The 17,124-nt window shown below is 36.8% G+C and overlaps 1 protein-coding gene across 1 annotated transcript in view; it reads left to right on the plus strand.

Moving 5' to 3' along the window:
• Nucleotides 1–30: 30 nt before the first annotated feature.
• IL17RD (interleukin 17 receptor D) overlaps nucleotides 31–17,124 on the plus strand; it is a 50,390-nt gene continuing 33,296 nt past the window's right edge. The window contains exon 1 of the mRNA XM_074914228.1: nucleotides 31–165. Within this exon, the coding sequence (XP_074770329.1) occupies nucleotides 43–165 (123 nt within the window). The 5' untranslated portion in view covers nucleotides 31–42. The remainder of the gene's footprint in view (nucleotides 166–17,124) is intronic.

A 17,124-nucleotide genomic window follows, 5' to 3' on the forward strand; every position in this document is an offset into this window, starting at 1 on the left:
CGGGCTGCCTCCGCTCTCCGGGCTGCCGGGCTCGCCGTGACCATGGCACCCGGGCTGAAGCTCGGCTCCTTCCTCTTCGCGCTCCTCGCCTGGTTCGATGGTCGCCAGCTGGCCGGGGCCGCCGGCGGCAGGAGAGGGCCAGCGGCCGAGCCTTGCGGAGCGAGGGTGAGTAGCGCCAAGCGCTGCTGCGCGGTTCCCCTCGCAGGCGGGCGTGTTCGTGGAGTGGGGCTTTTTGAAAAAAAAAAAAAAAAAAGTGTCAGAGGGGGGATGCTGAGAGGTCTCTGGCTTGGGGTGCGGGGCGCTGTCCCGTGGGCGAGTGGCCGGGCGAGCAGTACAGGTGGGATGGGCACTTGCCCGGGTGGGCGAGGGGCCATCGGGCTGCCTTCGAGGGGAAGAGCGTCTTCTGCAACTAATAAAGCTGCTCCGGGGCTCTGCATCTGGTGGTTAATTTGCGGCCGGGAGGGTGGCATTTCCCGGGAACGGACCTTTACCGGTTTCTCGCCTGGGGGAGGGAGGCGTCTTGTAACCAGCGAGTGTGAAGAAGTCACTCAACAGGTCCTTTGCCACCAGCGCTCTCCCCTTCCTTAAGTCGACCTGCGCTGCGAGAAGGATAAAAGCGATCACTTGGGCTTTGTTATTTTAATGATTCGAGGCCGGCTTGGGGTCTTAGCTTCAGGCCTGATCATTATACAGAGGATGTAGGAAATTTACGGGAGGGAGAAGGGGGGAGGAAGGTGATAAACGTTTTGTTACTGGTCGTTGCCTTTTGTTTCTGTTCCTGGTGTGTTTTGCTGTCAGACGTTTCTTGATTGCTTTTCTTTTTTTTTTTTTTTTTTTTGTTATTTTTAAATAACTTCTGAGCTGTGTGGTTTTGTTTTTTTTCCTTTCTCCTGATGTCTAGTTACAAATTTAGTTGAAGCGTGATGATCCAGGAACACTGGAGGGAACACAACTGACTTTCATTGCTTTTTCTTTTTGTTAGACTGTCACTAAGGATTTTCTTGGTTTCAGATCAGATCCTTTGAGAACGTTACTGCAACACACAGTTCAGAAGTTTGTAGGGCATAGTTTAGGAAGGCGAAAGCGTTGGAAAATGAGTAGAAGAGTGTGGACAAACTTCAAACCCGGACAAAGCTTAACACCTACATCTTTTGGTTGGATGGAACTGCTGAACGTTTAGACTCCCCTGTTAGATCTTTTAAACTGAAAATTAGGAATAAAATGTTTTGGCTCAGTATGTCTATTGTATGTTTTACCACATGTAGGCAGGGTCCTCCACAGGCTCATAACGACCACTGTGTATATTTCTGTCAAGGTTTGCATCAGCTATTAAATAAACTATCAACATTAAAAGTCATGAGACTTGATTAGTGCATCTTGACGTTTGTAGAAATATGCAGATGCGATTTGTATTGGCTATTTTTTGCTAAGATAATTAATGTAATTGTGTCTATTAAACCTGAATGTACTACATTATAATTATTTTAATATAATTATTTTGACTGGCTTTTAGATCAGTAAAAATTGCACTCTTTCCTATTAGCATAAAAACACCTTTGTTTTTATTGCTCACAAGAAATGTAACACTTTAGCTTATTAAATATTTGTACTGGTTTTTGGGTTTATTATATTTTCAGCTTCAAGTTCAGATTTCGCTAGCCAATTTATTAGATATTTTGTTTGATGCTTTAGTTATAATTTCATAGTCTGATTTTGTAATACCAATCTTGTTTATGATTGCCTACATAATCCAGGCAGGGGAGCGTTTATTAGAGTAATGACTGCAGGATGGTACCCATTGTCTCAGTTATGTGGTATTTATCTTGGTCTGCATGTAAGTTTTGAGTAGACTTGACATACTATTAAATGACTGATGGCCCCTCTAACACATTGTCTGCTCTGGAGCAGGGTTGCCTTTGAAGTAGTACCCTGTAGGAAGTAAAGAGACTATTTGCTCTATTAAAATTCCTTGGTATTTCCTCTGTTTAACCACAGGCCACTTCCCCTCTGCCACTCTAAACACTGCAGGGACACTGACTGATTGAAAAGACACAAGCCCTGAAGTAATTGTATCCTATTCAAATAGATATTCTTATTGCAGGTTATTTATAAGTAGTGTCTAATTAATGTATGTTAAGGGCATGAATAAATCTTAACATTCTATATACAGAAAGTAAAAATCTCTAGATTGCATTAAATGAAGCAGTTGAGGTAATTCTCACTGCCAGAAGTAAACAATCCAGAAAAATAGCAGCTAACTTTTAATAGTCACTTAATGTAAGGAGAAATAACATGTAGATAGCTGGGTGTTTGTATGTACATTTAGATACACACGTTGGATATTTTTCTCTGCTAAAACTGAATGTGTGGTGTACTTCCCACCCCTGATGCATCTTTTTTATTGTTTGAGCGTTGTTTTTTAAAATCTGAGTGCCATCTTGGTACTTTTATACGTCATGCTCATTTTCCTTTCACTCTACAAAATACAGTTTTAAGTTTCCTTAGTATTTTGTGGCAGTAAAAGCTTGACTTGTTGAGAACCATACTGAACTATGGTTAAAAGAATGTGATGAGGAATTAGTTAATGTTTTGATTCACAGCTCCTGAAATTATTCTTAATAGCCAATGTTTTCAAAACTGAAGTCTTTAGATGTGATTTTTATGAGTTTCATTGTAAAATATATGCCTCTATTAAATCGCCTTTTCTAGTAATATTTTAGCATTTGTCTTGCAAGCTCAACATCTATCTTCAGCAGGAAAGCAGTTAATATCAGGATGAGTAACTTAACATTACAGTTGCTAAGAATTATCAGTGATTTTAGTGGGTCCAGGATTTTAGAATTTGTATTGACTTTAAGTCTAGGATTTCTTTCATTGATCTTTAATAGAAATTTAAATGTTTTCCTACACTTCATGTTGTTTCAGATTATGGTAGAACGTTTGCTTAAAGCAGAATAGTATTGCAAAGTAGCTTTCCATATGGACAGTCTTACTACATCATATGCATAACTTTATCCAGAAAAAATAAATCAGGGAAGGGCCTCTTTTAATCTAGAATAAGTATGTCCACATGGGGAGCTAATCTGGAAAAGTATTCTGAATTTTTTTCATCCTATAAACAAACCATGAGGTGTGCAGAGAAGACAGACTTGGGCTCTGATGATGATTTGAATATATTTCAGATTCATTTATTTGGTGTTAAACACATGAGCAACTTTACTCTCAAGTTGTTTTGTAGATTCTAATGGGACTACACACATGAGTAATTTTTTTCATATGTTTAATTCCTCTGAAGTTCCTGTCACTGAACCGTGCTCAGTATAAAGCTTAAATTTAATGAGACAGTATGATGAGGAAAAAACCCAAACCAAACCCAAACAGCATTTTAGCAAAGCTCTTCCGCCCCCCCTCCTTGTTAGCAGAGAGTTGTACCTTCCTTTGCTCTGCTAAAGAAAGCTTATCAGACATACTAGGGGTCTCTGTTCCCGTGCATTCTGCCCTGAAACTCTCCCTGTGTCTTCTGTCCTCTTTATTTAAAGGAGCTTTTGATTTCCTTTTCTCTTTCACAGCAGAGACTCTGAAGATCCCAGTTTCCTACCTTTCTACTATCAGGAGCTCTGCTTGCTTCATTATTCTTTAGGCTCATGCTGCTCTATGTCCCTGCATTTATCTCCTCAAGTATCCCTCCCAACACACACTCATTCTTCTCTACAGCTAGGAATTTTCTAAGCACAGATAAGTCATACTGAAGTAATTTCCCCAGCTAAATATATATTTTGAGAATTTATTTAGGAGGAAGAATACCCCGTAAAATGCTAAGAAATAATTTACCAGAATTTAAATTCCTACCTTTATTTCTTACTATTTTCCATCAGTTAAAAATCAAATTTTCTCTTGCAGAGTATTTAAAAATTTTAAGGGGTATTGAGCAGAAGACAGACCTAAGATGATGAAGCATCGTGGAAGGTGTTAATGTTTGCCATCAGGGGGTTCTTTAATCTATAGACAGTTCCAGAGTTGGTTGAAAGCTCTGCACACCAGATGCCAGCAGTTCTGTAGCCTCCATGTTTTCTGCATTTTTAGAATCAATAGATTTCTCTCCACTGGCATATAGAACAATGTGATAGCATTTTAGAATTGATTAGATGTGTCATTTAAAGCTTAGTGCGTTTCCTTGATTAGATACAATGCAACATGTTGAGTGCGAGGCTTTGCAAGCATGGTCAGTCATGCAGGTAGGCGTCTGTATTGCTTTTGTTTCGCTTAGAATTTGGCTTCAAGATCACTCCAGAGTTTGTTGTTTGCGTTTTTTTAGAGTTTCCTTTTTCAAGTAATGTAACAGAGAACGTGACCCCATTTTCACTCCAGTGTCAGAAAGTGTTGATGACCATCTGCCTGTTTAAGTTAATTTAAAAATGCACAAAGTAGCCTAAGTATGTTGGTGTTTAAATCAGCAGATGAATGTTTCTTCAGGAACTATGAGGTTATATAGTTTAAGTTTTACAGTGCTGTGTTTTCAGGATGAGCATTCAAACACACAACCTAGAGAACAGAACTATAGAAACATAAGCCTGCTTACATAATTGAAACTAACTCTCAGTATTAACAACAAAAATGTGTATTTCTTCATATGTTTGTGTGAAATTTGAGAAAATTGAATATGAGGCTAATGATGAGCCTTACTTCCCCCCCTCAAATCTGCTTTTGAGTAAGTAGAAGTGTAGTAACTACTGTACCAGACTTCTTAATTTAAAATCTTCAGACACTTATTTAAGACAAGTTCTGATTTAATAGATTTTATAGTCCACTGGTGAAAAGATGTTAAGCAGTCATGATTAGACGATACTAGCTTTTCTTTAGTTAATTATTTGATAATGTTAATATAACATGGATGTTACTTAATTAAAACTGCAACATTTAAAGGGTGTTTAATAAGGACCAGCTGTCTTTTCCAACAGATCAGTCTAAAGATGATGAAACAAAGCTTTGATGTGAACTTGCCTGCTTAATTCTGCTCAAAGGCTGAATATTACCCATAAATTTAGCATTTTTTTAGAATCAAACAAAATAAGAGGAGTGTGAAATATTACCAGAGAACTGTTAAGCTTCAATACCATTTTTAAAGGTAAAAATATTTTTTTTAATTTTTAAAGTATATTGCTTTTTTATATATATACTGCTACCAGTATAATGAGGTCTATTTTAAATACATTTTTTTCTGAAACTTTAGGTTAATGCTGATGTTTCTATACCATATGTTGTTTTTACATTTAAAAATGAGCATTATGCATAAATACATCACACCTAGAAAAACACATATAAGTTGTATCAAATACATGGATGTTTATTTGTTATATCCTCCCTATATTAATTAAGAGAAATTATTTTATGGAAGTGAAAGTTACAGAAACTTAAAATAAGGAACTGTGGCTAGATCAGTACATATTAAGTACCTAATTTTAGGTTATGGTAATGTCAGACTTTATTTGAGGATCAAAACTCAAGGATTTTGTCCTCCTGTGCATACAGTATTTTACAATTGTTACATTGTCCAGCTACTTGTTTTTTCCAGATCTCCTCAGTAGGAGTCACCTATCTTTGACACCTAAAACTTCTACATTATTTTCTCATAAAGACTTTAACCAGATATATACTCACTAAAGTAGTGAATACAGGCTTGTACCAGTAGTGGATAGACTTGTTTCTGTAGTTTCACTGCAATATTTATTTTAAAAAAACATAGGTATTATCACTTTGATTATCCAACATTCTGCCAGCCAAGCCAGGGTATAAATGTGTGTTTTAACATGCTTGAGCCTATTTTTCTTAATAAATTGTACTTTCAACATCATATCTAAGACAAATTCTGGATTTTAAAAAAGTATGGGTGACCACTGTGGATTGGAGAAGATGCTCCTTATCAAATGGGTGTACTGGTGCAAAACAAGCAGATGTAATTTTTGGAAGTAAGTCAAACTATGTAGACAATAAATATTAAGAAACAGAGGAAGGTATTAAGAAATATTTCTTAACTGTAAATTTCAGTGGCTGTGCAGTTTTCTTTGGGTCTATGTTTATCAAGTATCTTATAAATTACTTCTTGTTTGCCACCAAAACTCAGAAAACTATCAGTAAACCTATTTCTAATGAAGATATAAATTCTTAATGCTGTATTTTCTAAAGGTCATAAATACTGTATAACTGCATGTTCTTAACTGTTTCTGGTTTTATCCTATCAGCAGTGCTTTTACATCTGACTTAAAAACACTTTGAACACAGACTTTCTTGGTTGGTCATGTGTATAGACAAGGGCCTGTGCTTTGGTTTTGAAAAGGGCTTGGCGTAACTGATTTTACAGTGAATATGCATCTGATGAACCTGTATCAGCATTTGAGTTTTTACTGTCTTCTAGTAACAACCAGCTTTCAGTGGACTTCTGCTTGACAAACTTTTCTGTCTTACAAATTGCTTCATTGCCACTGACACTGAGAAGGCAAGCTGATACCTGGTGTGTTAACCCCTCTGCTCATGGGGTGGGTTCTGTTTGGCAGTATCAGTCAAAGACCCCTAGGAGATACCGTCCAAATACACTGTTCCTTAACTGAAAAATAGCAGTGGGCTTCTGGTTAATTTATGGTGTGACTGCAATGAAGAACATGATTCTGAGGGAACAAACTTATGTGATTTAACAGTACCTCGGAGAAATTGTTGGAAGTCGGGTTAGCTAGAACCCATCTAGTAGAAAGACCACTAAAAAGTGAAACATTTATGACTGGAAAAGTTAGAGCAGCTGCCAGTCCAGCAGTAACTGCCAGTCATACCTGTGCAGAGTTTGACTAAATTCTCACCTCTGCCCAAAGTACAGTCTTTAGACTTCCAAACAGAGCAGAGTTGGAGGCAGAAGAGATGGAAACAGCACCCAAGGAGCCTGTCATGGTACAACAGAACAAGAGGAGGTGCAGCTGGGATTAGGTTCTATCATAGGTCACCTGGACAGGTCAACTAGAGGATGATTCAGGAACAAATTTCAGATTTCTTTTTTTTTTTTTTTTTTTTTAAAAACACCCAACAAATTTCAGGAACCTGCTGAGGAAGCCTTAGAGAAGCAAGATTCCAGACCAAGATAAGGAAAATTGCAGTTAGCAATCTGCAGTTGTGTTCATAATGTTTGAAAGGGTAATCGAGGCAACAGTACGTGAAGCCTCATTTTCAAGTCTCGTCATTGTTCTAGTCCTCCTATCACTACTCACCACTGTATGGATAGATTCCAAGAGAACAAGGGAAATTAAATGTACAGGTAGGGATTTGTTCTCTCAAAGTTTGACTTGATTATTAAAAATAATTAAAGCTTGGATTAGAGGTTTAGCAAGCATCAGCACATGTTTCAGGAGATACTGTATTCTCTGGAATTGTCTCGCTTGAAGGCTGTTACAGTGTCATATCACTCTTGGCTTTGAAGAATTGTTCTGGTCATGTTTTATTATTCCTTGTGCTGATAAGAGAGCAGGAGTCCTGTTGGTATGCCAGAACACTGCCTCTTGGTACCCTGTACTTGGCACATCATTCAGATGCTAAAGGAATCTCAGAAGGAAGCTAATTCTGGGGCTAGAAAGTGTCTGCATCCTAATTTGATATCCTGTTCAATGGTCACCCACATTTTTCCTCATTTCTTGACTTTTGATGAGTTTTTTTTCACATATTTGAAACTCAGAATGCTCTGTTAGATTCTAGTAAAGTACACATACTAAACCCCCTTCATTTCTTAGTAGGCTTTTTTGGCAGTAGGTGATGAATGTCTTCAGATGGATGAATTCCTTCTATTGTCTTGAAAAAGTAGCTGTCTGCTCCTGCCAGAGCTATCCTGTACATTAAACTCCTCTGTTCCTCCTTCAACCTGAGTTAAGACCCTAGATGAGTTACTTAATCTATAGTGACCAGGTTAAAAGAGTTGAGTATGAGATCCTTTTCTTAGTATGTTATCAATCGTTTGGGTTGGAATCATGGCTAGCAAAACCTTTTGAATAGGTTTATGCAGAGATGAAATAAGCAGTACAAGATTAATTTCAGTATCATCCTGCAGGTGTACATGACACAGAACGTAAGGGGTATGGATTACTTTCTTTTAGATGACCAAAGAATCCTTGCTCTTCCATTTCACTGGTAAGACACTACCTCTGAACAGTCATCAAGACCTTCTGGGAAAGGGCCATGCACTTCTAGGGCAGGTAGGAAGAAACAGGCTGATAGCTCACCTACTGCATGAAACCCACACTGAGGCTGGCTACAAGATAAGTGAGCAACATTTTCAATAAAGTGTCAAAATTTAAAAGTAGTACATTTGAACATGTGGAATATATGTCATAGCAACCTGTTAAATGCTCTTTCTTCACGTTGCCTCTTAAGTTTAAAGCTGTAGGTGCATGAGCACCTTATGTTTTTCTTATGGATCTGATATTGGGCTGTTATTCAGCAAGAATTCTGGTTTTGGGGCACATCACTCATGCTGCTTATTCTAATGTGCCCAAATAGATGTGAGAGGTAGCGTTGTCCTAGGAGATTTCACGCTAGATCATGTATCACATCTTGTCTTGCAGGCCTGAGAGCATAAACTCTGAAATGTATATTCTGGTTAATTCAGCAGAATCAGAGTTGTATGTCCATGAGTGATCTAAATCAAATTTGTACCACTTGGTGATCTGACAGTGTACAGAGGTGGCTGTGAAATCATGACATCTGTGTTGACAGATGCACCTTCTTGTTGGCAGCCTGGAGTCTGCAAGTTAGCAGTCTCAGTCTGTACCTGGCCTTTTCCTTTACAAATGCTGTGCAGAGCATAACGTGTCACAGTAACGCAGAGGTCATTGTAATGTCTTCAAGGGAAGTGCTGTTGAAATGCGTACTTCAGTTTTCTGTAACCTTTGTATTCTGATGTTCTAACGTTGAAAGTACAAGCTCCTTCTGTGCTGGAACCCTGTGTTGATAGCAAGTATAAGGAACAAGTGAGGAGCATGCAGAGTTCAAAGGGCCCTAACTAAACATGTGTCCAGGCCATAAGTTGCTATAAATGATGGGTATTACACTAACTAGGCAACGTCAATCCAAGCCTTGAGGCTTCTAGGTGGAGGAGATGATAGGCATGCAGTTCTGCTTGGAGCTGCATGTTCTGTGCTTAAAGGTGTCCAAATAATTGATTTCTATCAATCTATCTATATGATTCTCTTACCTCACAAAATGGTATGCAAAATTACTATTTCTGTACCCACTGTAATATGTCAATGATGGATTTTCCTCGTGGTTGGTGGGCAGACTTGGATTTTAATTTCTGACCTTCCCTATGTTCTTCACTCTTGTATCTGTGGGAGGGACTAGATATTTCTGATCTTACTTCTGACTACATTCAAATTCAGCCAAGCAATCAGTGACTTCTCTGACTTTTTTTGTATACGGCTGTGGGAAAATTCCTGGTTGGCTGGCTATGAATTAATGAAAATCCTTAGAATGCTTCACTAATGATAGCTCCTGTGGCTTTAAAAATGCTATTCCCTTTTTTAATTTGAGGGAGGTCACAGAGGTTTGCAGAAACTAAGAAAAGAAAACTTAACATCTGGTTGTGCTCTGTTGATGACTGCTTTTGTGTGAAGAAAAGTTATGGCGTCTCCTCAGCATCAAACACATTCAAGGTGATCCTTTCTAAGAACTCTTTGCAAGAATACATTTCACTCAAACTGTGTTTTCTAATTAATTTTGCTTTGTATTTTCAAATGGAGGATTTTAGTCCTCCATGGGAATCCCAGACTCCTAATATTGTCACTTAAAATACACCCTACCTTTATAAAATAAACTTATTTTCTTGAGTTTTGTATTTATAGCATTAAAAATATTTATGTATTTTTCTAATATTTTTCCTTTAAAGTTGTAGAACTTCAAGATTAAAACAAGCTTTTGGGTTAGATTCTGGGATTCATTAAAGGAAATGTTTGTTTGTTTGCATATCCATAGTGAAATTCAGTTTTGTCTATTTGCATATCAAGTTCCAAAGAGTAATCTGATTTGTAAAAGTCCTCTTTTTATAATTTTGATTTTACAAGCTAAAAGATAATTATTTTATTCTTTTTTAAATAATGCAGCTTAAAGTTATGTGTGAATTTAGTTTAGCTAGTAGGAAGGTATGAGAATTTTTAGGTCCAAACAGTAAATCTTTTAAATTGTTAAAACTAGAAGCTTGGTTAAACATATGTATTCCATGTGTGACTGGCCTGGAATCAGAAAGCATAAAAAATTACAACTTTTGAGACTTTTAATAGTCACACTATCTTTTTATTTTATGCAGTGATTTAAGCAAACTGTATGCAGGTCTCTCTCTGTCATCTGCTTGTGGAAACAATGCTCCAATCTGTTTTCCTTTTAAACATAAAATACTAAGGGTTTTGACGAGTGGTTTTGTTTCTGTTGTTTGTTTTTTGGGTGGTGGTGATTTTTTTTAGGAGCTGAAGTCCTAAGTGTTAAAATTGGTGGCAAACCTTTGACTTTCATTTTGATGGGATTTTGTCTTTTGTACCTCAAGTGGCTTGATGCTTTGTGATTACCCAGTACTGAGCAGCTGTGTGACTTCAGTGCAGAAGCTGGGTGCTTTGCACACTTTTAAAAAAAGCCTTTTCTGGCTGATTTTTTGTGTATATGGGAATATTACTTCCCACTAAACTAGGACAGTAAGTTCAGAATGCAGTTCACTTCCACAGTAATGTCCCACGTGGAGAGTTTTTGGGTGCACCTTCTCAGCACAAGGCAGTGCTGCAGACAGCCGGACTGACTTGGAGCTGGGGGGCTGAGTACCAGAAGCAGGACAGCTGTGGTAGTGGGGTGTACTTGCGTTCATGGCTGACCCAAAACAGAGCAGTTTGCTGGCATGGCAATTTCTGATGCTTAGGCTTTCTTGATAATAGCTATCTTCATTCTCAGGGTTGTGTAGGTGTGTCCTGGAATAACCCATATAGTGTATTGTCATGGAGTAAGTAGTACACTGTAAAGTTACATCTTAGTAAAAGCTTCCTTTACAAACAGGCCCTTAGGGATAGATTTTTTTTTTTTTTTTTTTAAATGTACCAGAGTAACTTTGGGTACAGCTGCCCAGACAATGAAGAATTCCATCCCTTTCCCCTGAGCTATTCAGGTGCCAGTCTGTATCTTGTCTCAAAGCCCTTGTAAAGCCTGTGTGCACTGCTTCATAGTCCTTCAGTTTCTGTGGGGATCAATGTTACCTCCCTGTCTGGGCTTGCCCCTAATTATAGGCAGTAGTAACAAAATGAGAATGGAAGTTGGAACTGGTAAGTTGTGCAATTTACTCTGAGCATAAAGACTGCTCTGTCTGGATGAGCTTTAAATACGGTGTGGGAAGGGGGCGTTGCTGAATCACAAACCTTTTTAGCAAAGTTTTCGAGCTTGTGCTGGGTTTCCCCTTGAAGTCTTAGCGATATGGGGTATAAATGGGTGATTTAAGCTTCACCCTGTAAATGTGAGCAGATCCTTAGAAGCTTGGAGTGGGATTCTGAAAAAGAATGGAGTGCCCTAACTCCTATTAACTTTCAATGGGATTTGTTCTCTTTTGTGGCTCAGGGTGTAGTTACATCTTATATTGACTCAGCAGTGAAGCTGGTTGGTGAAATTTTTGCTCTCGTCTACTTCCTCTCACTTTTGTGTTGCTGTTTGCCCTTCCCTCCCCACCTGTTTTAATGCACCTGTTTGTGAGCTGCATTGTAAATCACGTTATTAAAACAGTTAGAATTGAAAGTATCCTTTTTCTTTTTCTTTTCATAACTAGAGACATTTCAATGACATGGGTAAAATGAGGTTCCCATGCAGTTATGTTATGTTATGTTCAGGAGTGGTGAACTACAGCATGAAGGAAGAGCCAAGGACTGGACAGGGGAGTCAGGAAATCCCTAAGCTAATTTTGTGATTAAGTCCATCTTCCCTGTAACTATCAGATACTTCTAAAATTCCCACTCTTGAGGTGTGTTAATTTAGATACCTTTAAAAAACTACCTTATCAAAAGAGTTTGAGGTTAATATACTAAACTACTAATGAAACTTTAAAGTCTAAATTATACAAGATTTTTCATGTGAACTTTTTTTTAAACAGTGAATTTTTTATAGGCAAGAAGATGATAATGTTTCAGAAATCACTTAACCTCCTGTTGAAATGTAGCCAACTCTGTGGTGGAATACAGAGTGCACGGTAACGCTATACAACCCTTCCTGCCAGGAAATGAAGAGCAGTAACCCGAGGGGGGGGACTTTACTATACAGCCTATAGTTTGTGAATGGAATTTGGGCAGATTACCACTAAAATTACAGAATGACCCACTAGGTCTTACATAACTCCTTCTATTTCTTATCTTGCTGTGTAGACCACATTTCTTATTAGTACAGTATCTATGAGCAAATTTGTGTAGTTACAGTGTACAGTTAAGGATTATTCCCCATTATAAAGAGCTTCAATTTTATTTACTGCATCAGAATTTTATCTGAGGCCTCCTGGTACTGCTTCACAAGACATGTATTAACAGCCCCAGAAGAAGAAAGGGCGAGATGTATAGCCTGATGCTTTTGTTATAAAAGAGTATCTAATGTTTTGCTTTTTCTGTTGTATAATACAAAACATTTAGCTAAGATACTTTCAAAGAGTAACATGGTCTATTCTAAAATAGTTACAACTTTGCTTTATTGTTTTAATTTTTTTCAGCAAATTATAGTCGTGGTGTTTAATAATTATCTTTACCTTAGTTTACCTTCTGACAGGAGTAATAGGTTAACCACAAAAAAAGTTAAAATAGGAATCAAAAAGACAAAACAAACACCTAACTCAGCCTGACCCGTAACAGGTGAAAAGTTATTATTCTATGCTTCTTCAGAACATCAATGGAAACAAAACATTTATCTTTTATTCATTAGTTAGGAATAATACAAGTTGGAATAGCTTAGGTTTCTCCATATAGTTGCATTTGTAAGAGTAATTCACTAATCATGCCATTCACTTTTGGGGTTCTCTTTCAATAAGGACCACTGGCCGTGAAATGTCATGCAGAGGTTTGAAAATGGGACATTCAGCTCACTAAAGAATGAGCTGCAACGACAGAACTTTTTTTTTATTACATCCTGGCAGTAAATGTAGGAATCAAAGCCTCGAAATAAGTGATAGAGTAACGCCTGGTATCATCTAACAATGCTGATAGATATGGATGACTATTGTTCGGGGTAGCCACATTACATTTGGTATATATATTTTAGCTATTGTTTATTATATTCCATTCAACTGCGTGTTAGCAATATGTAAACTCAGGTGGTTTATTTGCATGGTTGTATGTGGAAAGTTGATTTGTAGTTATAGACATGATTTCCCCCCTCTGCCCCCAATAGGGTTAGGTTTTGTCGCAGCAGAGAAAATAATTGTTTCTATGTTTATATTTTACAATCACATCCAAATAGTATTCATGTTGTAAGTTATCATTTATATTGGAAGTGAAACTTGCTTGTCTTTGAATCTATTTCTCAATGCACTCCAATAACCTGATTTTATTTTAATAGAGACAGAGGTTTAAACTGAAAGGGTTTTGTATTCTGCATTGTATTTGTCTTTCTGTTCAGTGGTTTAGGATTAGTTATTTATATATTCAGTTTAACTTTGATAAAAAGAAATCACGTAAAAGTTTGGGAGAAATAGAGGCTCAATTTAACTTTTGAATCTGTGTATTTAAATGCTTAAGCTCCTAAAACTTCTTAAAACTAAACCAGTTCTGGCTTCTTAAATAAGGTGGCTGCTAGAAGGAAACTTGTTCATGGTATTGACTTTCGGTACTAGAGATTTTTTTGTTAGAAGTGATTGTTTCCTTCAGAAAAAGATCAGTGTGCATAGCTCTTTAAAAATAAGAGGTTAAAAAATTATTGTAAATGCTTTTTCAAGTATTTTTAAATTCAAAAGAATTTTTTTCATAATTTGATCAAAGTCGCATAACCTGTGGCTCTGTTTTTGTTACACATGCTGATGGTCTGTGGATAACATTACATTTTTTCAGCATGAAACTGAACACTTTAAATCCCTAAAGCAGTCTCAAATTTATGGTTAATAAAAGAATTTATTGTACTGGATGTCATCTGTTATATCACTCTGGGAACAGAAACTGGCAGTGAGTGGACAGGAAATATTTCCATTTCAAATCACTTCAGTCTTATGGTCTAGGGCAAAAGCATCTGATTTCAGAAAAATCACTGCGAATATCGATGTAATATCTCTTAAATAAATACAAGAGTATAATTTTTCTTTTTTTTTTTCTTTATAGTATTTTATGTAAAGATACTACTTATATTAATGTCTCATACTTTCTGTATTTCAGTATTGATCCCTTAACCTTTTCACAGCAGAAGGAATAGTAGTAATGTATTTTCAGGTAAATATCTATACATGCCAAGAGAACAGCAATTTGATGAGTTACTGTACGGTGGCCAAACTGCTTCAAAGTCTCAGACCTCTGTATTTGTTGGGTTTTTAAGAGTGTAAGCTCCTATGTGATGATAAGGTTCTTCCATCTTAATGGATTTCTTCAAGTTGTCTCCTTTTCAGATGTACTGTAAAGTGAGCGATCCATGGATCCATTATTAATGGAAACTTCAAGCAGTCAGACTGAAGTTTCTGTATATTTTTCATGTGTTAAATAGCATTTGAACAGCTCTGACAATTTGAAGTATTTAGAGCATTTCAAATAATTATACATTTTAAATGGATATGTTTGTCTAGGGAACATTGTAACTGGGGAAAGAAGTTTTACATTTTTACCTTCAGCATGTATTAGCATCCTGAAATATTCAATTTTTCATTTTCATACTGTTGTGCATTAATATGCGGTTATAAAAGTTTGGAACCAATTGTGTATTTCCTTCTTTAAAAGATCTGTAGCAGAGACGGAGATGTTTTTACAGTACAGATACTGTATGAGACTAATTAAAATTCATTTACTGAAAGATGGGTGCAAACTTTTTCGGTGCAAACCAGTTTATCAGGTGTTATTTCGAGGGAAATTATGTGATAAGAGTGTGAGAACAAAACAGTACCATGTAGTAGTGGCCATTGAACACTAAATCTGATTGATAATTTTAATTTCTCTTTCAACTAATTTAGGTTATACTTTGACTAGGTTAGAAGTGTTAGAAGGAAAAAGGAATTCACAGTAGTGTTCAAATGGAAATAATAAAAGTCTAGTATGATTGCTTTCCTTCTGGAATTGTGTATATCTTGATGTGATGGGTATATTTGTAAATAGAGAAATCAGTTCAGAGGCTTTTTATTCGTTATTTTACAGAACATGTGTAAGCAGTGAATTTGATGTGTCTCAGGCCTTGGAGGATCTGGGCTGGAGTAATGAAGATCATCAGATTAGACAGAGATTAAATAGAGTTCAGATAATAATAATTTGCTTGTTTGGTTTCTGTCCAATCATGGTAAAATTATTACACAAAGCTAACTATTTACTTAAAAATCAAATGAAAAGTTAATATACCCTCACTAAAAACAGAGTGGATGATTATTTTACTGACTTCACACCCTGTTTCTGCTAGATTGTAATTCAGTGTCTTGAACATCACCTTGTAGAAAGCTCAGCATATTACCACTGTAAATGTTACCTTTGTTCATCTTTAAATGTTTTACATACTAACTTTGTAAGGGTTTTTTTTTCTGAAGCCTCAACAGATTATAGTTTAGGTTTCAAATTGTTTTTGTCAAATTTCTATCAGCACTTAGTGCCAGTCACCCTGATTATACTATTATACAAACTTAACCTCACACCTTATTACTAATCAAAACAACTCAAGCAAATAATTCACAAATTTTAAGAGAAAAACTGAGTCTATTTTCTTTTACAGTGAAGCCTTTGCTTCTGTGTATCAACACTGCATCAAGTAAGTTATTTAGGTGTATGGTTTTTTTTCTCTTTTGCATTCCTGCAAAGCTGAAAAACAAACCTTAATAGGGTCAAGATTTATTACTGAACTTGGGCAGTTTGGAAAAGTTTTATTATCTGAGTAGTCAAAAAAAAAAAGTAGTAAATCTGTATGTAAAAACAAAACACTCCCCTTTTAAGGACAGGAAAAGTTTAAACTATGGATCTGTTGTAAAACTTATTAGCTACTATGAATATCACCAAAGTACATGAACTGAAATCTGCATCTCATTACACTGAGTGTGTGGTGTGTGTATGTACACATTTTAAATGGAACTCCTTGCGCTGAGTACTTTGCTATCTGAAATTATTTCATGGACAACTGGAGGAAAGGAAATTCTGTTATCCCATTTTACAGATGAGTCTAAAGCAGGAAGGTATTAAATGACTTTCTCAAAGCTGGTGACATAGGATATGGATAAAGCAGGAGGAAATGAATCTCTGTTTCCTGAGTGTCTGAGCAGGGAGAAACCACAAGATGATTCTTCTGGTCAAAATACGGTGCAAAAGGTGTTTATGTATTTTCTGTTTGTTTTTTTAATGGTCAGTGCTTCATGTCTAATACATTTCACAGAGATTTAGGTGAGAAGGAAGGTGAGATTGAGAATCTTTTTTTTCAGTTTTATGGCTTTGGGATTGTCACTGTCCCCCTCACATGTATGTGTAACACCACAGGAACATGCTGGTCTATGACTGGACCTTATAAAATATGTCATGGTGATAATCAGTTACAGCCTCATGCATACTGGCACCTAGCCTGGCTTGACCTTTTAGGTGTTGCCATAGGAGAAATGCTTTGTAAGAAAATGTGTCTTCACGGATTTTTTTTTTTTCTTGAACAGCTTATGTATTTGATACAGTATTCTAAAATGACTTTTTTATTTCTGGCAATTTGAGTGAGGTAGGGTGAAATTACAGTTTAGGATGCACTCCCTTCAGGTTCCTTTCACTTGTGAGGACTGAGTCTGGATCTTATTGGTGCTGCTTCTTTGGAAACCCGAGGAATTTCTTCAGAGCAGCACAGTAATGGTATTTTTCCTGAGGCTAAATGCACTTTGTACCATTCCTGCATTTTGTTGGAGTAGACCATGAGAGAGTAGACCCATATGCCAAGTCTGCATTTGTACATCAG

The sequence above is a fragment of the Athene noctua genome, chromosome 10 (assembly GCF_965140245.1).
Source record: "Athene noctua chromosome 10, bAthNoc1.hap1.1, whole genome shotgun sequence".
Taxonomy (NCBI): Eukaryota; Metazoa; Chordata; class Aves; order Strigiformes; family Strigidae; genus Athene; species Athene noctua.